This window comes from Rhipicephalus microplus, chromosome 5 (assembly GCF_043290135.1).
Source record: "Rhipicephalus microplus isolate Deutch F79 chromosome 5, USDA_Rmic, whole genome shotgun sequence".
NCBI classification, from domain to species: Eukaryota; Metazoa; Arthropoda; class Arachnida; order Ixodida; family Ixodidae; genus Rhipicephalus; species Rhipicephalus microplus.
The window spans coordinates 182494640-182519633 of record NC_134704.1 but is presented as its reverse complement, the minus strand read 5'-3'; the positions used below and the strand labels follow the sequence as shown (position 1 = coordinate 182519633).

Below are 24994 nucleotides of genomic sequence, written 5' to 3'. Positions count from 1 at the left end.
AAACGACGACCTTCTTGTGTCCTTCTTGTCTTTGTGTCGTCGTTTTGTTCTCGCGCTATAACTATCGTCGTCAAGAGGATTGCAAATCAAAGAAAGAGACTCAAAGAGCACGACACGCTACGTATAATGCAAGCTCTGTTCACCCGCCGCATTACGTACGGCACGCCGTACCTGAATTTGAAAACCGCTGAAATTGAAAAACCTAATATCATGATAAGAAAGGCCACTAAAGTAGCCCTGGGACTTCCACCAATGGCCTCTACCACACGTTTTCTAAAGATGGGCGTCCATAACACGAGGCAAGAGCTCATCGAAGTGCATAGGAACAGTCAGCTGGAGAGGCTCAAGCTGACGCCCACGGGGAGGTTGGTGCTCCGGCACCTCAACTACAGCAACACGTTCATCACCGATGCAGACCGGAAAAAGGGCATCCCGCTGTACATTAGAGAGTCGCTGTCCATCGCACCTATTCCACGCAACATGCATTTTACTTTCCACAAAAGTAGACGCAAGGCTAGAGCTAACGCTATTCGACGAAAGTTCAAGCAAGACCCGGACGCCCACTACACTGACGCGGCCAAGTATCCGCATAGAAACGCGTACACTGTCAGCGTCGTCGATTCTCAAGGCCGAGATTTAGCGTCGGCCAAGGTCAACGCACTTAATTCAGACGTCGCAGAAGAATCGGAAATTGCTCTAGCAACCACAACATGTACAGACGCTGCGGTGATTTTCACCGACTCACAAGCCGCCTGCAGGAATTTTGCTAAGGGCCGTATCTCAGCCAATGACATCAATATTCTGAAACGGCGAAGCACTCCACTCCCATACACTTGTGTATTATGGGTGCCAGGACACGAGGGTCTGCAGGGAAATGAAGCGGCCTACGCCGCTGCCCGCAAGCACGTCAGCCGGACTGCCCCCTGCCAACAGGACATTCGACCCATCGTTGAAGAGACGGAAGTTGTTCAAAACACCTACTCATCGTTACTCCAGCATTACAGGCTGGAGCGACGAGTATACCCTCCACCACACGCAAAACTGAAAAAAGAGGAAGGCGTAATACTGAGACGCCTGCAAAGCAGCACATACACACATGGGGCCCTAATGCACCGTCTCTACCAAACGAGATATAGCTCTATGTGCATGCTTTGCAACGTACCGGACACCCTGGCGCACTTGCTTCTGTGCCAGTGTATTGCCAGACGTAATCTGCAACAACACACGACTGATAACGAAGCAGGACGGACGAATGACGACCTAACCGAAACGTGGTAGGCGAAGCTCGCCCTCGAGGACCTGGAAGAGCAACAACTCGTCGCCAGGGCCAAGAGAGCAGTAGAAGCCAGCGGGTTCCTGGACTAAGGAGCCCTCCCACCTCAGGGTGACACCGGGCATTGCTCGGGGCACTGTTTCAAAATAAACGTTTACTTTTCTCTCTCTCTCTTGCGTACTGCAACCACTCTGAGCATCTATCTATCTATCTATCTATCTATCTATCTATCTATCTATCTATCTATCTATCTATCTATCTGTCATTCTGTCTGTCTGTCTATCTGTTCATCCGTCTGTCCATCCGTTTGTCTGTCCGTCCGTCCGTCCGTCTGTGCGTCTATCTGTCCGTCCACCTGTCCGTCCGTCCATCTGTCCGTCCATCTGTCTGTCTGTCCATCCGTCCGTCTGCCTGTCTGTCCGTCTACCCGTCTGTCTGTCCGTCCGTCTGTTTGTCTGCCTGTCTGTCCATTCATCTCTCTGTCTGCCTGTCCATTTGTCCGTCTGTCTGTCTGTCCATCCATCTGTCTGTCCGTCCGTTCGTTTGTGCGTCTGTCTGCCTGTTCGTCTATCCGTCCATCCGTCTGTCTGTCTATCTGTCCGTCCGTCTGTCTGACTTTCTATCCATCCATTTGTCTGTCTGTCCGTCCATCTGCCCGTCTGTCTGTCCATCCGTCCGTCCGTTCGTCTGTCTGTCTGTCTGTCTGTCTGTCGGTCTGTCTGTCTGTCTGTCTGTCTGTCTATCTGTCTCTCTGTCTGTCTGTCTGTCTGCCTATCTATCTATCCATCCATCTGTTTATCTATCTATTTATCTATCGAATCGCCTACGTCTAGGTGCTCTCACGATCACTCCCTTAACTTAGGGTCTTCGAAATACTTTGCAAGACGAGCCAAATTTTCGTGAAACGCCAATGCTGGGTCCAGTGTAGACTATCCAATTTCTTGCATATATTTAGTGCCAATTCATAATGTTTCACCTAATAAAAAATTACAACAAAGTCACCGTGTATAGCATTGATTCCCAAGTTACGTGGGATTTGCGTCTTTTTTTGTGAGCAGTAGCGGATGGCGAAACGTATGCCATGAAATCATCTTCATTTGGTATTGCAAAGCGGCAGTACTGTGAAAGCAATCAAGTAGTTCTTATACAAGAAAGCATATATGTAAAAAAATACTCCGAAAATGCAGGAAAAGAATACTTGGCCTCGTGCGGCTCGGCCTCCTGCAGGCTTCGCACCGCTTGCGGAGCGCAACGATTGAACGCAAATGCACCCAAACGCACAGCAGCGCACCATGCGGGTGCTGCCAGCAGTGATCAGCTGCGGGACCATCTAGGCAGTATATATCTAGACACTGTAACAAGCGCCGTGCACGCTTAGATGTGGCGTATTTGCGACTGCTGATGTCGCTCGTGCTGTCCCGCGCGCGACGTTCCGTCGTTGGAGACAAACGAGTCGAGCACTGTACAAATGCTGCATGGACAGATATATGTTGAACTGTCCCATATGTTTTATATAATCAGTTGACACTTACGTAGCCATGACAACAGCAACACTCTTGGGTACGGCTTTGCGTCGTTCAGTCACTGTACCATTCGTTGGAAAATTAAAGTAAACTCCATCTTATTATTTACAACCGTCCTCAGGCGCAGACCTTTTTAAATCACTACGATGGTTTAGTTTTCTTGACCTGTTCACTCAAACGGCTGTTCCGAGGTATTTTCGGTACAACAATTCTAAGGTTCTATACGTCCCTGCACGCTGACTTCATCCTAAGAGCCGTTTTAGGAGGATTCGCTGCTCCATTAGATATTGTCAGCGCACTCATAGCTGCTTCATACCATCATGCTTTATTAAACAACGCGCTAGTGTTTTTCGTGCTATATAAAAATTGAAACTGAGACAACCTCTTTGTCGCATTAATCTGTAACCTATTCACAATACTTGTTCGTTTCTTCGGGTAAATTCATCGGTGGTATCAGAATTTAAAGACTGCTATGTTGCATCAGGCTATGCATGCCCTTGGTGTAATAAAGCATATATCAATCATGTTTTCCTTTTTTTCTCTTCTTTTTTATGCACGCGTTAGATTGATTCATATGTGGGGTTTGATGTCCCAAAACCACACTATGGTCATAAGAGACGCCATAGTGGAGGGCTCCGGAAATTTCCACCACCTGGCGTTCTTTAACGTGCACCCAAAGCTGATCACACGGGCCTACATCATTTCCGCCTTCATCGGAAATGCAGCCACCGCAGACGGGATTCGATCCCGCGACCTGCGAATCAGCAGCCAAGTACCTTAGCCACTGAACCACCGCGGTGGAGCATGCACGCGTTAGAACAATGTTATAATGCTTTGTCTTCTTCCTTTTAGTTTTCTTGTTTTTTCCTTTCGATCTTTTTTTTTTACTTCTTCAAAAGCCTGATGGTTTGCTATTGTTATACTGTTGCTATTGCATGATCTAATATCAGGCTAGGCGACATTACTTATACTAGTATGAGATTTATTTTGTTGTTCATTGCCGTACGAGCACGTGTTAATTGTATACATACGCGAAAAAAAAAACTGTCTGCATCTATCTGGTCTTAGATATATTGAGTCTTGTGTTCTGCTGTCTGTTCGTTCTGCCCGTCTCGCTGAATGAGTTTTATGCAGGACTATTTTGAATTGCTGTGCTGCTTTTTCAAATTGCAAATAAGAGATTTCTCTTCTTCTTGTTATTTTGGTTCTTCTTCGTCATATTAGTGTTATTATTATTATTATTATTATTATTATTATTATTATTATTATTATTATTATTATTAGCAGATACGTAGCGTTGTTCTTGCGAGGATAGTAGCCCTCTCTCGCGGCCCTGCCGTGCTGGTCTATTGGCTAAGGTACTTGGCTGCGGACCCACAGATCACGGAATCGAATCTCGGCTGCGGCAGCTGCATTTTCGATGGAGGCGGAGATGCTGTAGGCCCGTGTGTTCAAATTTCGGTGCACGTTAAAGAACCTCAGCTGGTAGAAATTTCCGAAAGTCTCCACTACGGCATCTCTCAAAGTGATTTGAATGTTTTGGGACGTTGAACACCACATATCAACCAATCATATCATCAGCCCTCTCCAATGCTACGTAGCATAACCACAATGGACGCTTACAGGGATACTAAAAACATTAATTAAGTATACGTTGATTGTTGAAATGGCAGTTCGGAAACCTCGTAGTGTTACTTTTGTGCTAAGAAAGGGCGTATTTTAAAATAAAATCACGTTTTTGTTATCTGCATCGGTTTAGCTAGCGAACATCAAATTACCCGCCTCTAGAAGCAAATCGACCCGACCGGCCCACGTCACTGTGGCCATGTACAGCGTGGCCCGGCTTTACTAAGCAAGTAGCAGCAGACCGAAATCAGCGGAAACCACTGCAGCAACGACGGCTATTCATCGATTTCCCTCCATTGGCTTTGAGATTGCAGACATATTTGTTTCAACTGCGCCCTGCTGGATAGCACTACATGTCCCGTGTAAACACGCACAAATTGAATTTTTTAACTACTTGCGCCCTCCCCATTGTGACGTCCCGGCGGTTCTTTTTTCTATGAATCAAATATAAACAAAGAAGTGGCATTTTATTGCCTCTCTTGATGCATGGAAGGTTCTTTATTTAGTGCAGTTAGATCAATTACTAGTGATTGATTGTAAGCGGTCTGTCTAATGTCATCGGGATCATTTTGAAAACGCCCTACTGCAGCACCTGTGTTCTTATGCATTTACCTTAATTTTTTGGTAAAAAGGGCACTGTTGGTAATAATATTGTCGTTCTAGATGTGGTCATACTTGGAGTTTTCACTCTGATGTAAATTTTAATTTGACTTTATTGTCTATTTAACTACGCTTAACTACAATTTACGTTTACCCAACGTGAAGCCTGAATCGTACGACTGCATCAGTATATTTATAAAATTAGATAGCCAGCAGTGCAAATACAATGGACGTTTCATCAGCAATGAGCCAGGGTGAGGTACTTTTCAAAGCTCTTTGAAGGCCTGAGGTAAAATACTTGATTGCCACGCAGAAGGCTTGGGTGGGATTTCGGCGGGGTAGGAATCAAAGCAGAGCCTTCAGCACGGCTCTGGTAATAATTATTCGCATTCGTCGGGTCAACGCAACCGATCTTAGTTCTTTTAACAGTGGCATTTCAGTTACGAATCAGCTATCACCATTCCTGGGTATATTTTTGCTGTGAATCACCTGTGGCACATACACGCATGTAGCGGCATGGGTATGTGCCGCGCAAGTCTGGAGAAAAGGTTTGACGATGTACTCGACTTGATATTCACGTTTTTCAAGTCGTGACCAAGGTGGATTTAAAAAATTGCTGAAGTGGAAATCGTAGCCTAGGAGTGAAGCCGTGCATCTGGAAGATAGCGGCTGCAGCGGCCACCTTACTAGGGGCTTGATAAAGTATGACCGTTCAGCGATTAAGAACAAAGCGTTTCACTCGCACGCCCAACGAGTGTAATGTGGAAACTTTTTCGGGTCACATAGTGCTCCAAGTGCGTCTTAGAGTGACTAGTTTTTCTTAGTGAGCCTCCGATCGGAGGCAAAGCCCTTCGAATATTCAGTCACCCATACTCGTTTTTGTGTGTTATCTCGTCAGGAACATTTGTCTTTTAATATAGAACTAACGTAGAATTAACACTAACATATCAAAGCCACTTGATTTCTAAGTGGGCACTATCAGAAAAGAGCATGTTTCCGCCATCTTGGCAGTGGCAAAAGATGGCTTCACTTCTGCTTGCAAGGCAATGCGGGAGCTTCCACTCCAGCAGTTTTTTTCAATCCTCCTTGGTCGTGACCAGCCAGATGCATTTGTCAAACCCTTTTACCTTTTCCAACCAATTCTGGCTGACCTTTAGATATAGAAACAATCAAGACAGCACCCTCACGTAGGCGGCTAGTCAAGGAGGTAGACAGACACGCGGATAAAAACGCTTCATTGCCTCGAGTGCGTTAAAGATTGTTTTGCACATAAAACGGCTACTGAATGCGCCAAAACGTAAGCCCAAAACATCCAGAAAGTATGGATGGCTCCAATCTGGCATTTTCCCCGTCAAGAGGGGTCATGAGCCATCAATATGGTGAAAACTAGCCGCAAACGCCAAACCTGGCTAAGGCAAAAAAAAAAACGATATCGCGTACAAAAAACGTTGGATGGTGGCTACGTATAAATACATTCGCGAACAGGATTTGTCGCACTCTGTCGAAAAAAAGAAAATTTAGAGTTTTAAATATTCTTGACCATATATAAAGATGCCTACAAACGGGCTTACCTCAAGTGAGTGGCGATTGCATTTTTCGTACACACTGAGAAATCGTCACGCTTTTTTCCTGAATCGATAGGAGTCATAATGTAACCGTCGTTGGCAGCGCAGTTCGCTGAGTTGCCAACACCATCGTGATCGGCACTGAGCCTGCAGACAGTGGCATTATAGAAAATTCATTTTGTTTGCAATGGTAAAATAGACAAATTTGTAATCGATCTCATGAAAGAGTTAAGGTAACTCTTCCAACCTTAGTATGACGTACACTGTCAATTTTTATTGAATGAACACAAGAGCGCATGACCTGTGCGCTCCAGCAGCTGCTGCCAGCACGTTCAAGTAGGAATGAGAGCAACCACAGCCTCTTTTGACACCATCTCGGGCTGAGAAAAAACACCAGTCTTTGATGATATGAAATCCACTGCTAGATTGCAGTCCACTTCTTTTTCAAGGCGATTACACTTTAGGCCGGTAATCGCTTTGGAGGATGAGGGGGTTTGCCACTTATTCGATATCATCAATGGCTTCTTATTTCCTCACCGGGAAATGACGTGAAACAAGGCTCCCTCGCTCCCACTTGAACGCGCTGCCAGCAGCCGCCGGAGTGTGTCCGCCACGCGCTCTTGTGTTCCATTTCATAAAAATTGACACTGTGCTTATCACGGTAACAGAAGTAAGGGAATCAGTGAACGTCTTTCAAGTCGACTCTTTACCAAGAAGCCACACTATACGTGGCTTTTTCCCACTGTTTTGTCAAGCTGAATTGAACTTCTCGTGAAGAACCATCGCTAGACCTCTCCTCGAAGGAGCCGGAATTGTAGCTACAGGGGCATTTATGTGCAAGGTAGGACATTTCCCTGAATATTTCAAGAGAGCGCTCGTGCGTATTCTTTTTTTTCTTCTTCTTCTCTCCTCTTTTCATGGCTAATAAGAAAAGGAGAAGAAGGCCTTTTCACGGGCCAATACCCAATGCAGGGGATTGGCCGAAAGTATATAGGTGAATTTTTTTAAGTGTTTCTTGGCAATATATTTTTATAAGCTAAGGGTAGTTAATAGAACAAATCTAATTACACAATATTAGTGTTGAAATGGTTAAAAGGGTGAAGAAGTTTGCTCGATATTCTTTTAGTCTGACTGATAAATTCTTCAAAGACGTGGTAGACATCTCAACGACTGTAGCCCAGAGTAGAGGTGCAGAAAGAAAGCACAACGAATTAGGTTATTTCCTAATTCATATTTCGAAGAGGCGGGGTGGGAATCTGGCCCATAAGGATGAGTACCGGTGACAAAATAGAAGGTAACGACTAATTGTTTTCTCCTACTTCCGGAAAAAATACAGAGGAGACAGCGCTCGACTTGCTCTATGCAGGTAAAAGTGAAGAGAGGTAACCCGGCAGCGTAGTTTTGTCATAGCCACTTCTAATAATTTCGACCGCGATAACGCACCGTTTCTGGGAAATAAGAGTTGCTTATAATCTGAAAAAGCTGTAAAAGGAGGGTTTGCTAAGCATCTTTTTTAAAATTGGCTGTGGAACCTTCCGAATGTAATGTATGCTATCAGTGGAAAAACCCCAATGAGTGGCACTAAAAGCACTGCCTTTGCTAAAGAATTAGCGCTTTCGTTTAAAAACTAACCGTTGGGACCTTGAACCCAAATTTGGTGGAGCCATTGAAGGTGCGCGGTAACTAGTACCAGTGATTGTACTTGTGATCATTTGGCGAGGTAATAATATGGCCATAATTACAGCTATAAGAACTGGAATCAAATCAGGCTGTCGTAAAGAAAAAGACCACTCAAGTTCAGGGAAGAATATTTCTATGCCAGTTTTTCCTCAGTTTGCGATGGATTAGTTGCAATAACCACTTTCGTTGGCAGAATATTTAGGTGCTCTTGTCGCTACCAACCCGCCCAAGCAAGTACCCTCATAAGTACTCTTCTAACAGTCCATTTAAAATTCCGTATGCTGATAATTTCGCAATGTTCGGAACAATATCGTGGTAGGCATTATCTATGAATTTAGGTTGCGTCGTCAAGAGAAGCACATACTGAAGTCGTACATTTAAAGAGTCTTGTAATGTTTGTACAAGTAGGATATGTGGCTGGCGTAATCTAGGCCAGTGCTCGGAGAAAAATAAATCGGGATTGGAGATTGAAATTATGTGAGTGCGATTAGACAGTGTTTCGTGCAGCCGTAATAAAGTATGCCCCGTCGGTAGGTTGAATTGGTGGTGCTCTCGCTTCCAGGTATAATACTGCATTTGCCACATATTTTGGAAGGCCTACACTTTTTTTCGTCAAAGCCCCACCATGTTTTCTTTTTTCCCAAGTCGTGGTTCTGAAGAAAGCATAATGTATCACCTGGTGTTATAAGCTGCTCATTCGCCTCTATTGCTGTGGAGTTAAAAGACGCTAAAAGATGTGAACTGAGCAATAAGTCGGTGTTTCGAAGGCCCGCCTATTAAAGATCATTATGACACATTTGATCATCTGCAGCAGCTGAACCGTCAACACTGTAAACAGCTGCGTAATGAACCATTCACCAGTTTGCAAAAGGCATATTTATAGTATAATAGAGTAACTTCTTGCCGGTCGATTTGATTCGTGTCTAGGGTGGGAATCGTTGCACATCGGTGGAATCGTTGCCAGTGCTTATCTGACTGAATGCGCAACGTTACCCACCACACTGTATATGTAACATAGTGAAGACCGGGTTCGTTGAGGGAGGCCTTTTATCTGCAATGCGAGTTGTGAAGGTGGTGATGATTATTGTGGACATTGAACAACTATGTCGGCAGTAAACCTTCAATGATACTTTGATACAGCAAATGTTACGCGCGTCTTCGCTGCTTTCCTTGCGGCACGGTTTAAGCACGCACCGACAAACAAAACAGGCTAGCTATTCCGAAGGTGATCCACCGATGAGGCCTCCTTCACAAGTCTCCTTCGCGTTCCCTTCAAGGCGTCTTCACAAATATCCCAAATATGATATATGAGAAAGGCCTTCCGTAAAACCGCAGAGCAAGCTCGAGTTTCGTTCAACGCTCTCTCTACCCTGTCTTCTTCACTGTCCTTGAGGAAGGCTGAATTTTGTGGCTGTGGCACTCCATCTGACGTGAGTTTGATGCCCGTGAACTAAGTTAAGGAAAAGACGCAAGTGTTTTTAAATGAACCGTTACGTTAGCACGTATCGACCTTTAGCCAGTGTTTATTATTATCGAGAAAATTCTTCACTACACTTACGTATGTGCAATTTCATGTGTCGTCGTGCGGACTCCGGAATTTCTCGCACCAGCATCTTTAACAAGAATTCCCTTGTCTTCGGTGCAAATCCCACTATTGCATGCAATACCTGTTTCGATAGAAAACAGCTCAATTAGTTCAGAATCAAATGTTGTTGACTCAAAAGCACACTGTATATATGCTTCAATCAGTTAGTAATCACAATTGATTTTTATTCACAATTCAAATAGTAGTTCGCGCAATAATAAACACGTGAACCACAACGTGGCTACGTTCTGGTCCAACAAAGACAATATCATACATAAGCATAATAATGTCACCAATTTGCCAAAAACAAACGATTTAAACTAATATCCTACGGACGGGTGCTTGCGCTTTCCCACGTAAAAATGGGGACCCTTCTTGTTGTACATACACCCTTACAAACTGGGCAGAAGCGAAGAATGTGACAGATCATAAACAAGCCTCTTCTGGGAATTAGGGTGATGTAACGGCATATAGGGTAAAGTAGGGTAAAATGCGAAAACTTTAGAATTGTCAATACCTACATCAATTTCTTTTCTTACCCATGAACATCAACATAACACTTTCATTTGGGTGCAAGATATCTACTATATGATTATTTCCATGTTGCCACGGTTCAAATCATAATTTTTAAATTAGATAAAAAAAATTATTCGTATGTCTACTTTTGCTCTTACCTGTGGGGCAGAACAAAACGCTGCGTGGGAAAAAACGAGAGAGTGCAAAAAAATCATTAGTTATGGCACTGCCCCCAGTGCCGACTCTAGATTATGTTCACCACCTTGGCGATTTACGTTTCATGCGACAGATGGCGCTAACAGCTGGTGGGTCATAGAGTTAATGTATATGCTACCTCAATAGTGGAGCAGTCTGGGCCACTCATGGCCCTCTCACATTATATATAACTCTAGGTAGCAGAGTTCATTCAAGCTACGGCACCTTGGGTTCAAATATCTTGCGGTAAAGTGCCTCACCAACCCCGAAGGAGCAGCACTCGCGCTTCAAAGTACTAGCGTTACTTCATTTCATTATTTACTTATTTTTATGTATCTATTCATTTGCTTTCTAGTTTTTATCCAGGTACGACCGAAACTCGCTGACTTTGGTCACGCCTAGAAGCCTTGATTTTATGCTTGCGTTCTCGGAATGTAATAATGAAACAAATTGCGTCGGTCGTTGAACCAGTCAGATATATATTTAGAGTTGATGACACATTAGCTTCGTCTTATTTCCAGCTGTTTTTACCGTCAAGAAAATTAAAATATTTTCGCACTTTTGGTGGCGATAAAGCCTGTTAGGGACGGAATTTTTTCGTCGCATTGGGCTGATCCGTTAACACTGTGGTGAAGCCAGTTGTAGTTTCCGAGTTTTACACTAAATTGAGCTGGATAGCGATAGAGAGTAGCCGCGCGACACCCGTGTTACGCGTGGCTCTTGTGTTATGCTCATGCAACAATAGCGGCCCATGACAGCTGATGTGAATCGTTCCATAGCCCTGTCGTGCCCAACATTCCTTTCGCCTAAATAATGAAAGCTGCAATAAATTCACGCACGTCTGTAGCATCTTGCCGATTCGAATCATTCTAGTTCAACTGGTCCTTTATGTTTAGCGCTTCACCTGTCAGACCCTATCTGGATGTATGCAACCAAAACACGCTGATCAACTCCGAAGTATACGTTGTATTCACGTGACAGGCGCGGCAGTGAAGAGTGCACCAGCTGTGCTGGTAACCACGTAGCCACCATTTTGAAGGCCTGCATACCGGTGGCCGGCGGTACAGTCTGGCGGTTCAAGTTACTGCGGGTACGTAGTAACTCAAGTTACTGCGGGTACGTTGCGCTGATTTTAATTTCATTTGGCTTTAGATGGTACGAGATTACGCATTTGTGAAACTGCTGCAGCCATTGGCCATGCGTGCTAAGCTCGCTTGAGTGTGTGTGCCGAGAAATTTGACACTGATAAAGAGTGATGCACGGACAAAGTTGCTCTCTGCAGTGTGCATTGACCCACTTATTCTGGGGAGCTAGGAGGCCGCATTTGACACCAGACTCATCTAGCGTTCTCTGAGACATAAAAGACCGTATTTTACATACAAGTATTTTGACGCACTAACGATTCAAAGTCAAAAAATCTTCGGATGCTTGACTAGTTAGTGGGCTTGCCCACAAACCGTCACTGAAAAGTCTCTGTAACTACGTCGCTGTGCGCGGAAAGGTAAAATAACCTGAAGTTATATTCTATCTGTAAACTGAAAACTCAAGTTTACACAAATATTTTATACTAGTGTGATGTTTTATGAATCTAGTTGGAACTACGGGCTTAACAGTGCTTATGAACTTGTACTTGCAAACGCCAATACACGGGGCGCATTCGATTGTGGTAGCGCGCACAAGATACCGGAACTATGACGTGATTGGTTCACCCACACCTTTGATCAATCCAATGAAAAGTATCTAGGGCGTTAGCTTATTCACTATACCAAGGTTACAAACCACGTGCGCTCTGACGCAAGTGTACTGAGCAAGAACACTTTAGCGAGATACACAAAAGCATGTGCCTCTCCTTTAAGCTCGCACTGTAAAGTATCGATAGTACAAAGTTGAGTACTGCACTGTGTTGTGCTTTTCGCAGACGTCTCTGACAGAACCTTGAAATTTGCAGTACTTACTACGTTATTGCGATTTCTTTTATTCCGTGTTCCAATCGCGTCTGAATTACTCAAAGCTATGAGAATTCCAACTCAACTGGGTATCTATTCGCAGGTGAACCAAGCACTCGCCTCCTAGCCTTGTGAAAGTCAGCCTGGCGAAGACGGCTGAATCATTCGTCACGACGCTTCGCCGGGACCTCCAATGTATAGCCTGATATACCGCGAATAACGTTCGGCAAGGAATAAAATTGAAACAGCTGTGCGTTTTAGGCTCGCTACCCTTTTCTTACATGATGAGCAATGGGTGCACACAATTACGGCGCAATCAAACGTGATAGCGAACTAGACGCAAAAATTCGACTCAAAATTCATATGGAAATGCTAGGTGGCGCCTATTCATGCGGTCGTCTAAACATCGGCTCTTGCTTGTTCACCTTTTTTTTTCTGTGAAAGTCAGCTATGTGTTTGATGCCTTTTGCTCCAGTCGACGCCTGAAGTCTTGAGGACCACGTGCAAACAATTTTGTCACGATGGTTGGATCTTTTACCAAGTTTTGAAGGACTTTCTTGCTCGAAAACGCCGTGGGTTGCTAGGCCTAAGGTTAGGCATAGCTAAGCCTAACGCTAGACTTAGCGCGTTTGAGCTATCAAGATGGCTATGCAAGTCACTGTGCAAGGAGAGGACATTTCTCCCGAAGAATTCCAGTGTTCTGGATGGACAACGGCGCTTTCTAAGCGTAAGTCAACGAAAGCCGCCATGGCGGGCACTGAAGTTCAAGGCTCTCCATACAGCAAGAACGCTGGCACCCAATCTCCCGCCAACGTGAAGAAACGCCTCACTAACGTGTCAAGGCTGCCTCATGTACCAAGGGAGCATTTTCGAATCAGTGTTAGGCCTTGGGGAGGCCTGAACGTTAAGAATACCAGTAACGTCAGGATTTCTCAAGCCCTCACGACAGCGGGGCGTCCCTCCGCTGCAAATATCACAGAAGACATCATTTTTCCTAACGCTATGCAGAACATTGTTGTGGTTAGAACGCCATCGCAAGCCAACGCCAAGACCTATGCAAGTCTAGAGGCAATCACCGTTAATAACGCAAGATACCAGGTTAGCTCTTGCATTGCTGTGTCCGACAACGCATGCAAGGGCACCATCAGAAACATCGATATGGAAATTGACGACGGAGAGCTCAGAAGACTTCTTATTCAGCCGAGGAATCCCACTGTTCTCGAAGTGCGGCGAATCAAGAATTCTACCACAGTCGTTATCCTCTTCACCCTCTTCAAAGGACTTAGAGTTTCAAATTGCGTCATGTGTGGTCCCAGCATAGTCAAGTTCACCCTCTACCGACGACAGACGGATGTCTGCTATACCTGTGGTAGACTCGGCCACAGAGCTGACGTGTGCCCCACTCCAGGAAATGTTATCTGTCGAGGTTGCGTAATGACCTCCCCTGGCGACCAGCACGTTTGCTCACCGAAGTGCGCCTTCTGTGGAGGGCCTCATCCAAAGGCCGACCGAACCTGTACACAAAGATTCGAGATACCTTACATTGTCAGACAGCACAGAAGGGAGAGACGCGACTTTGACAAAGACTTCCCACCGATACATCTCCTGTCTGAACCGGCCAACAAGTCCAGGTTGCAGTCCAGGAGCTCGAGGGGGCGCTCCCGATACAGGAGCGGTCCTCGATCCACAAGCCGTTCCCAGTTCCGGAGCTGTTCCCGATCACGGGTCCCGGTCATCAGCATTTAGGTGCCGGCTGCCACACCGACCGAGTGGGCTGACCACGTCAAAGGTTCCCAGAAACAGGTGACGGGGGGCATACTGCCAGAGCAGAACAATGATACAATTATTCAGCTGGAAAGGGAGAATGCTGCACAAAAAGAGGCGATCGTGCAACTTATAGTCGAGATAGTCACATTTAGGAATGCTAATAACGCTAAGAGTGAGGCTCCACAACCTCCTCAGGTCACTAGACTCAGAATGCCTGTGGAAACGCCTATGTAAACGCCCGTGGAAACACCCATGGAAACGGCCATGGAAATGCTCGTAGAAAAACTCGTGGAGACGCCTGTCGAAACACCCATGAAAGTGCAGTGTGCTGTTCGTCCAGCCAAAAAGAGGGCTTTGACGAGGCCAGCGTTTAAGGAGGAAACGCATAGTTTTAAAACAGAGATCAGAGACATTTTCCAGTCGCCTAGCCAAACAGTCGCATTGGTTCATGTTAAGGTCGATAACTTGGCGGACAAGTTCAGCGCACTGAATACCAAGGTCAATACGTTGTATGCTAACTTCTGTGCGTTCGACGCTGAAGTCAATGCGCTAGAACGCAGGCACATATCTTTCGAGCCTGACCATGGCGCGTCCGCCTAAAAAGTTCAGGATTTGGCAGTGGGAGTGCGGAGGGTTTACCCGCAAGAAGGCAGTTCTTCAGCTGTTCATTCGTTCTCACTCTGAAAAGCCACACGTCATTTTGCTTCAGGAGACGCTTTCGGATTTTGTCATTCTGCCGGGTTACACATCTCACGCTCTTTATGGAGACAGACGAAGGGGCGTTTGCACGCCCGTATCTAAGGGATACACCTATATCTCGTATGATCTTTATATGAACAGTAGTAAAGTGGAACACTCGTTGGTCGAAATTATTCCGGGGGTCATATAAAGAGTAGCGTTTTCATCCTGCATATTTATAGTTCGCCAAATGACTCGAAACAAAGGTTTGCGGCGCTCTTGAGTAGGGCTGCCGCCAGGGCCGGTATCTCCCCGCTTGTGGTGGCGGGTAATTTCAACGCTCTTCATGAGGGTTGAGGTTTTCCGTGGTCATCTGGTAAAGGCGAGGATTTGTGGCAAGCAGCGGCGAACTTGAACCTCACCCTCGACACAGACCCAGCATTTCCGACGAGGATGGGTAACTCCTGCACGAGGGACACCACGCTGGATCTTACCTTAGTTAAAAATGTTGAATCTGCGACTTGGCACAATATACACGTGGATCTGGGTAGTAACCTATATGTCTTAGGTACCCATATCAGTGTAAAGGGCAAACCCATAAGAGAGTTTAGTTTCACAGATTGGGATCACTTCCAGCATATTAGAAAAGAACGCCAGCAAGCTGAAGACTCAACCCCCAGCCTGGATCAATGGACCAAACAGCTCAAGGGAGACGTTGTTGAGGCTACAAAAAAGACACACACAGATTTGGAAACAGATATGATGGACAGCCGCCTAGCGCACCTCCTTGAGGCCAAGAAATCATTACTGAATAAATGGAAGGGGCAGAGGCTCAATCGTCGGCTCCGCAAGGAAATTGCAGAACTTAATCGAACCATCGAGGCCCACTGTCAGACCCTCTCTAGGCAGTAGTGGGATGAGGTGTGCAATTCTGTTGATGGCCAAATAAGAATAGGAGAGAAATGTAATTTTCTAAAGCACCTTTTGTACGAGTCGAATTTTAAGAGTAATCTAAGGCAAGCCATTGCTAAACTGATACATGCCGCAAGACAGTCTGATTCTGAAGACGCTATACTGGATGGTATGGCTCACAGATATTTACCCATTGGCTCCTCGAGCTGTTCAGACTATCCGTCTTACACTGGGCCCCCTTGCAATGAGTTCGGAGAGCCCTTTACCACCAGCGACGTTTGGGAAGTTCTTCAAAATCTTAATGAACGATCAGGTCCGGGGCCGGATGGCATCTCGAACAAGGCCGTCAGGAACCTTGAAGACGAATCTATCAATTTCCTTATCGATGAGATCAATCGCATATGGTGAGAAGGTTCTGTTCCAGACTCTTGGAAAATCGCACCGGTTGTCTTCATTCCCAAGCCGGGGCGACCTCCAGGTTTAGGCACTCTGAGGTCCATATCGCTAACGTCTTGTGCCAGCAATGTGGCAAAGCACGTGATTTACAACCTTGTCTCTAGGTACATCGAGAAGAAAGGTCTTTTTTCTTACAACATGGTTGGGTTTCGTCAGTCTTTGTCCGCAGAGGACACAATGACAACATTTCTCACGCGCACCTCTCAAACTTCATTTTGGAGCTTGGACTACGCGGAGCCTTCCACAGATATGTCAGCTCCTTTCTCAGTTCCAGGAAGGCCACGCTCAATATCGGAGACCTCAAATCCTCTCCCCTCTTCCATATTACTGGGCCCTAAAGGCACGCGCCAAGGAGCGTTGATATATCCGCGTCTCTTTATTATTGCTATATGCAAGTTTTGTACACTGCTGTCTAACGTGAAGGGCATCAACCATACGCTTTACGCTGATGATATTCTCATCTGGTGTATCGGAGGTAGTGAAGGGCAAGTCGAGACTGCACTCCGGGAAGCCATCGATCAGACAGAGCTCTTACCTGCTGGCACAGGGCTGAGGTGCTCCTCAAGTAAATCGGCTTTTTATACTTTTATTGGGGTTTTTATACAGGCCCAATAAAAATGAGCAAGGCCAAAAAACTGGGAGCCTTTATCAGAGGTAGACATTGTACCTCACACCGAAATTGGCGCCCCGATTCCGAGAGTGGACGCTATTAGAGGGCTGGGCATAATTATAGAGTCGTATGGGTACAACAGACAAACCATCGCTAAGATTTCAACCAAGACTGAGAACATGATCTGGTTGATTAATAGGGTTTCGAACAGAAGGGGGGGGGGGGACTCAGAGAGGACAATCGACTGAGGCTCTTTTATGCATTCCTCATGAGCCACATGACGAACGTTGCTGTCATGCACTGTTGGTATGGATTCGAGAAGAAGAAGCTGGAAACTCTGATCGGAAAAATCGTAAAGAGGGTGTTGGACATCCCCGTGCAAACAAGCACTGAACGGCTTATGCAGCTAGTAGTTAATAACACCCTAGATGAGATTACTGAAGCCCAAGAGACTGCGCAGCTAACGCACCTGTCGTCTCCGCCGACTGGTAGGAAGATTCTGTTCGTCCTAAGCCTCAGTCCGGTGATCGTAGAGGATCACCATCTTCAACTACCAGATGAACAGTGTACTGCCATCTCGGTCTCTCCGTTTCCGCGAAACGTCCATCCTCAGCAGAACGTAGGAAGGCGCCAGCTAGGGCCATCACACTTCTGAAGAACATCAGGAATGATTCTCATTCGGTGTGTTTTGTCGATGCCACTCAGTACGGTCACTCAGCTAAGTTTTCTGTTACTTCCGTCAATTATATGGGTTCTATTGTCAATGCTGCGTCAGTTAGTGACTCTACTTCCTCAAGAGCCGAACAGTTGGCTGTAGCCTTTGCCCTTTTGGATGACAGTAGATCGCGAATCTTCACCCACTCGAGGTCAGTGGTCAAGGCTTTCGCATCTGGTTCCGTCTGTACTGAAGTATTTAAACTACTCGAAAATAGGACACTTTCCCCACATACTATAACCTGGTTTCCTGCACATCTTGAACCCCTAATGGACTCTCAAGTGAACCGGAATGACACTGCTCACTCCCGGGCGCGCGCACTAACCCTCCGCGCCGGGGAGGATGTAGGTCCGCAGGCTGGCAGTGAGATGTTCACAGACGCTTTACTTACATTCAGTGAAGTGGCTAAACAGTACCTGTTGAGTAGGCGGTCATTTGCTCCACCACACAAGTTGTCTAAACATCAAGCCATCACGTTTAGAATGCTCCAGACCAGGACCTATCTAAGCCTATTTTTCCTCAGCATAGTTTCTTCAGAGGCTTTTGACTCTACCTGTCCTGATTGTGGTGAGGTTAGGGACTTAGCACATATGCTCTAGCAGTACCCCTCGTTACGGGGCCCAAGTCGGCTCACAGAAGAAGATTGAGGTTCTGCCTTATAAAATTCAGAGTTGCTACCACAACTACAAGCTGTCCAGAGAGCCCACGATGCGGCGGCGAGGCTACGCCTACCCGTTCCTACGTGGAAGTGGCCCACGACGTTGCTCTAAAGGAGCAGCGTTTTTCAGGACCCAATGAAGTTCGTTGTCTGTGTGTCTGTCTGTCTGTCTGTCTGTCAACATTCGTATTACGCAGACGCACACACAGTTGTATTGGCCCTAGTCATGGCACCTGGAATTATAGTTGCCCTTATGATGTGCAGATACGCCGAAGCGTAAGGTGCGGGAGCACACGGTTGCTCGGAGGTGAATAACACCTATAACGTGTTCACTGCATATGTATACGTAATGCAAATACAGCAAGTTTTGCAGTGCCGTAGATAGATAAAAAAAATCGTGGCATATTGACAGAGTGAATGATGAGTGGGGTGAAGCTCCGGAGGGTTTTATCGGTAAACCATGAATCGTCCATCCGCTCGCCCGTCCGTCCATCCATCCGTCTGTCTGCCTGCCTACCTGTCCATCCATCCTTCCATTCATTCGTCTGGCTGCTGATTGTCCGTCTATCTGTCCATCTTATTGTCTGTCCGTCCGCATTTCCGTCTGTCTGTATGTCCGTTCGTCCATTCGTCGGTTCATCTAGTGAGCGCTCCAAGTACCGGCATGTCACGTGTTTTCATCATATATTCATCATATACAGTAACGCCATTCAGCGGACATTCCAAGGACTAAACAGGAAGTGGGTACCTGCTACTACTACATACACTTAGGACGCACGACGGACAGCTTAAAAAGCTTCGCCCCCTAAAAGAAGTTAAACTTTATTCCTTCTTCACTGGAAACTAGTCTACTAAAGCTGCATCCACTGCACCCGCGTCTAATCTCATGGGCTTTACGTAACAAATATCAACACATAATGTTGCCGCCCCCCCATTTCTCATGACCAACAGGCAACACGGCTCCAGTACCGGTGGTGACAATAACAACAGCCGATGTCAACTGCGCTTGACCAGCCCGAAATGTGCGGATCATCAGCGTTGTCGTCGTCGTCGTCTGCTTTGCGTCTCCGCAGTGCAAATGAACCACCAATAACCACGTGATTTAGCTCGATCAATAGCGTTGCTGAAATTGTCGAAGGGCCAGAAAGCGGCATACATAAAACAGTGGCGCAGCTCTGCAACCTATTGGTACCAGTTATAGTAACTCAATTGGGTCAAGGTACTCACTGGGGGCGACTCCGACAGGCGTATGTACTCGGCGACAATTTTCTAGGGCAGCACAGCCAAAGCTACGGGGGTGGAGCTTCTGCACAGGTGTTACTACGCCAAGTAGTCTATTTTCGTGCGATTTAGGTTTCGGTTTCACAAGCACATCCTACATGTACTTTTTCGCACGACCACTATACAATAAATCGTACATTAATTTGAAGGAAATAAATAAAATGTTCAGTTTTCAGGTAATAAACACGAAGCTTCTTTGAAGCACTGAGATTTATTTCAGAAAACGAAGGTAGGGCCGAGAAAGTACTTGACGATTGGAACAACGCAAAGCCAAGAAACCATTTTCTAAATTTCAGTGCATACTTAGTTGGCATCATTGTTTTCCTTTTTTTAAAGACTCAAGAACTTTCTCCAGACGCTCATGTTCTTATTTTTAGTAGAGGTGAAGGCAACGATGTGGAACAGAAGTCCTGGCACCGATCGGTCATGAGTGGGCGTCTGACGTTCGTAAGTTGAAGTGGACAAAACACAACTTTTACTCGGCCAAGAACGCAGTTTTTCCACAGTCAAAAGGGTATTATACTTGAACGCGTCTGTTACCAAGGCAAAGCGCAAGAAACGACGTTCTTCGTACACTCTAACGGAAAAGGGTGTGTGGTCCATCATTTTGGGGACTAATGGGGCTGCCACAACCAATTATTCCTTTAAGGACTAACGGCACCGGGTCTGGCAGTTAGTCCCCGCAGACGAGTTCAAGGGACTAACATTTAGTCTAACATTTACACCTTAGTGAGTAACCTTTAGTCCCACATTTCACCTCAAAAGACTAGCATTTAGTCCTGACATTTGCATCTTATAGGGCAACTGTTAATTCCCACATTTACACCTCACCGCGCCACCGTTAGTCCTCACAATTGCACCTCACCTCGCCGGATGAACGGTTGATCCACTCAAATATTCCAATCGGATGAACTTTTTATCCCCCGTTAAAACATTGTTTTTTGTTTATTTTCTGCCAGGCACAATACTTTTTTCACCTGTTTCTCTGCACAGTGAGCAACAAGTTGCACAGTAAAGGACATGCGAAAAGGTAGTTAGCCATCTGTGTGTAACTGCTTTCGCAGTCACGGCAACAACGAAAAAGAAAAGTGAAACATCGAAATCTTTTATTTTTCTACATACACATGAAGTTTCTCCATTCCTTTAAGTGAATTCATGGTGAAGTGTACTAGGTCCAGTCTCGTTGTCACATCTTGTTCACTCCTTGTGGAGCTCCTCTAACGGAAGCGACAGGTGACAGGCATTGCAGACACCAGCGCACGCAGCCTTGCGCCTGTTGTGTTGCCATGGCTGCACGTACAATAATATATTAAAACAGACACACGTGCAGAAGATCAAGATTCACGCACATGACAAGTACGTGCACCCGAATATAAAAACATGCATGGAAAATACGACAAACAAATAACTTTACCTTAACATCTTGTACAGACCTTCTGAAGCAGCTCTGACGAAAGAAATGGATGACAGGCATCGCAGACGCCAGCGCACACAGTCTTCAGCATGGTGTGTGCCAACGGCTGCACAATAATTCTGTAAAATAGTGAGTCACACGTGACAGAGGATCACACGTTACGCCCCTTTTTCACAAACTCGAGCGAGTGCAGCACGCAAATGCGAGGTCGCCGCCGCGGCCACCGGACGGCGCCGAGCTGCTTGCAACCGACTGGCGGGAAAGCCAACTGTAATCGCGACTAATTTTCAGCGAGTTCCGACGCTAGCGAAAACCCCTACAGCCCGTGCTTGTGTACTTACAGCGTGCGACATAGAACAACCAAGCTCGTTACGACAACCCGCAACGTGTTTTCGACGACTCCCAACACAGCGACGAAGTCTCAGCCAATATCATCAGCCTGGAGCTCATCGCAGCGGCGAAGACAGGCGAGCACTGGAAGGGTGAGCGTACGGGAGGCCGAAGGCAATGGCGGCCTATTTCCAGGCGGTCGCAAAGCATAGGCGAACTGCAGGCGCCCAAGCTGACCTTCGCGGTGCATTTCGTGCGTGCGATATACAACACAACCAAGCCCGTTGCCGGCAAGTGCGATCCGTATCGCACACGCGATAGAGTAGAATGAACAATGATCACCTACTTGCTTAAAAATCTAGCGCTGATTTCTGCCCTGAGTCGGACTGAAGTATAAATCCGATAGGCCTACTGCCTTCTCTGCGGTCATCTTGACCTTCCCAACTGTTGCTGCCGTGTGTTGGTCGTGACCATCTTGAAGCCAGAGATATACAGCGCGGCTTGGTGATGTGTCAAGGCTTGCTGCAGACTTCATGGGTGCAGCGAAACGTAAAAGCAGTAGCCCACGCTCATTCAAGCGTACACACAAGAACCACGTCGTAATTTTGAGATCGTCGAATCCAGGCGGCCATGGTCGAGCACTCCGAGCACGACGCAACGCGAACCGTCGCCAGCAAAATACGGGGAAAGACTGAGCCAGCAGAGGAAGAGAAGACGGCTAGTCACCTTGCAACGCTTTTCGCACTGGCTGCAGTTTCTGGGCAGTTCATCCCTTTGAAGCGTGTTTGGAGACTAAGTGGTTTACGCATGGCACGCTTCCTCTGTGGTTGCTCCTCAACGGTCTACCCGTTCATCGTGCGCGCCTATTGGGCTCCGTTACTCCTTTTTCGGGTAATTTTGCTTTAGAGTGTAGACGCTGACGGGAGCGGTGTTCTGGTACGCGATTTTCAGCGTTGTTTTGTCAATAATATTAGGCAGCCGAAACGCCGACAACGTATGCAACGCAACTTACGAAAAGGGTAATTGGTTTTACGTAAACTTTCCAATCACACTTGTTCGTCCAAGCAGCGCTGCTGGTGTTGCTGAAGATTGGCAGGTCACTGGTGTCACTTTTGAGGTGGCTATAGCCCCACTTTTGCCGATCATATCACTCGCACACAAATTCTAAGTGATTAATTTTGAGGAAAAAATATTTCACGCCGCATCACTGTCTTCGTTTCTCTCTGCTTGATGAATGAGCACGCACTGATGCTCGCTCACCAGCTTCGATGTGAACTTGCTGTAACCAAGTCACGCCATCACTGTTTTCTGGGGCAGGGTAAAGGTAAAATGGCACCTGAAAAGCAGAAAACTAGAAACGGCAAAGAAAGAAAAACCTACATGGGTGATCCTTTCTAATAATAATGTGAAAATTCTTTAAAATAATAACAACATCGTTTTGGTTTATATTTCCCATGATGCTACGCAGTATACAAAAGTTAGCGTTCGTGGACTACATGCAGAAGCGTAGTAAAAAAGGACGTGCGAGGGCTGCGTAGCCTTGTGTTGCCTCAGAAAGTTGTTCCCGAGTATAGAAGGTAATTGCTGTGAACCCTCGCTTGTGTATATTATCTTCATATACACAAGAACGCAGATATCAGTAAATCAATATACTGTGATTCTGCTTTAACTAACAAAACTGGTTTCCAAATTTTATATGTAGCTCGTTTCCCAACAGTGCTTTTGTCATATTGTCACGAGGTTGTGATACACGCAGCACTTGAGAGGAAGCACGCAGGAGTCAGGGCGGTGTCAGGCGAACTGTTTATTGGGCGAACTTGTGCCCAGCAAAACAAGGCCAAACACAACCCACAGCAACAGCGGCGTGAACAGTCGTCGGCCGACGGAAAAAAAGAAGACCCCCAGTGGCGCACTGCGCCGGCTTTTATACACGCGTCGTAACGCGTTCCAGAGTGGCATACAAGATAAACGCGGCCTGCGTTGCGCTTAACAGAAAGTGATAGCGGCTTTCTTCGTAAACCAAAAGAACCGCACGTGTCAGTCTTTTATACACGCGTCATAACGCGTTCCAGAGTGGCATACAAGATAAACGCGGCCTGCGTTGCGCTTAACAGAAAGTGATAGCGGCTTTCTTCGTAAACCAAAAGAACCGCACGTGTCAATATAAATGCTCCGACAGCAGCAAAGGTTCACCTGGACAGCGGTCGAATTTTGATGCGACAGCAATAAAGAGCTCATTTCGCTGAAGTTCTGGTGTCGGTGGCGTCTACTGTGTCGGCATCTTTGGTTCAGAGCAAAAAAGTACGTTCTCCATGAAAAAAAATTTCAGGTGTTTGCACTAAGTATAAGGCAGCTCGAGAGCGAAGGCCAAGTAGCTATTAGGAAGGTGATAGTGAGCGTGCGTGTGTTTGTGCGTGTATGGGAGGGAATGTGTGCCTTTGTGTGTGCGTGTGTATGCGTAGGTGTTTCACTGCGCGTGCATGTGTGTACTAATGCACGGATATCGCGGTCGCGTTCTCGTTTTATGGCAAAATAAAAGAAAAAAATCGCAGCATATCCACGGAGCGATTGATGAGTGGTTCGAAGCACCCGTCAGTCCGTCCGTGCCTCCACCCTTCCGTGTTTCGGTTCGTCCGTGTGCCTGTCCAGGCGTCCGTGCTTCTCTCCATTCATCCATGCTTTCGTTTCTCCGTCTGTCCATCCGTCCGTCCATGCGTCCACCTGTCAGTCCGTTCATGCGTCCATCTGTTCGAGTGTCCGTGTGGCCGTCTGTCTGTCAGTTTGTCTGTCAGTCCGTCCAGCCGGCCGACTGTCTACTTGTATGTCCGTCTTTCCATGCATCCGCCTGTCTGTCTGTCCATCCGTCCGTCTGTTCGTGTAGTGAACTCTCTAAGTACCACCATCTCGCATCTTTTCATCATACGTTCATCATATACAAGTACTGCCATCCAGCCGACATTCCAAGGACTAAACAAGAGGTGGCTACCTGCCACTACTACTGCTACTGCTACTACTACTACTACTACTACTACTACTACTACTACTACTACTACTACTACTACTACTACTACTACAGTTAAGTTTTTCTTTTTGTTCGTTGATCTCCTTGATGTGGATTGAAGTCCCGTCAAGGAGATGATCGGTGTCGATGAAGCAGGAGGCAGGTTTGAGGTAATAAAAACTTGAAGGTATATTACAGCGAAATATTTACAGTCATATGTACATCTTGCCGAAGCACACTCATGATAACACAGACATCAACAGCGTCTTACTCTTCTGCTTAACTTTTCTTAAGTTAGAGCCTAGAACACTGTTACTACATACAACGTACTTAGTCTCACTGTTCTACCACCAAGTGGTTACGGCCCAGACAAAAGTTGCATCGTACGGAGTCGTACTGATCTATCATTTAAGTGATTGCAGCCTCGACTGAAGAGAAACGGATTCCCTCCAGTCTTAAGCATCTTGCGGTAACTAAGAAAAAGGGGAGGGGGCCACTGCTGGTCCGCCTCAACATTCTCCCATCCAATCTGTTTCCACTAAGATTAAGTCACTCCCTACTGGGCTAACCTTACTCTCGACAGCAGCGCTTCTACAGTTTAAACAGGCGTTTTGGTACTCTTTCCCATCATGTCTCTCTCTCCACCTCCCAAGCGCTCAGGGA

At 46.2% G+C, this 24994-nt stretch overlaps 1 protein-coding gene across 2 annotated transcripts in view; it reads right to left on the bottom strand.

Annotated features, from left to right (window-relative positions):
- LOC119173605 (venom metalloproteinase BumaMPs1) overlaps positions 1 to 24994 on the bottom strand; it is a 513062-nt gene that overhangs the window by 202007 nt on the left and 286061 nt on the right. For both annotated transcript variants that reach the window (XM_075896273.1, XM_075896274.1), the window contains exons 10-11: positions 9826 to 9934; positions 6594 to 6734 (exon numbers count right to left, since the gene is read on the bottom strand). In XM_075896273.1, the coding sequence (XP_075752388.1) occupies positions 6594 to 6734; positions 9826 to 9934 (250 nt within the window). The remainder of the gene's footprint in view (positions 1 to 6593; positions 6735 to 9825; positions 9935 to 24994) is intronic.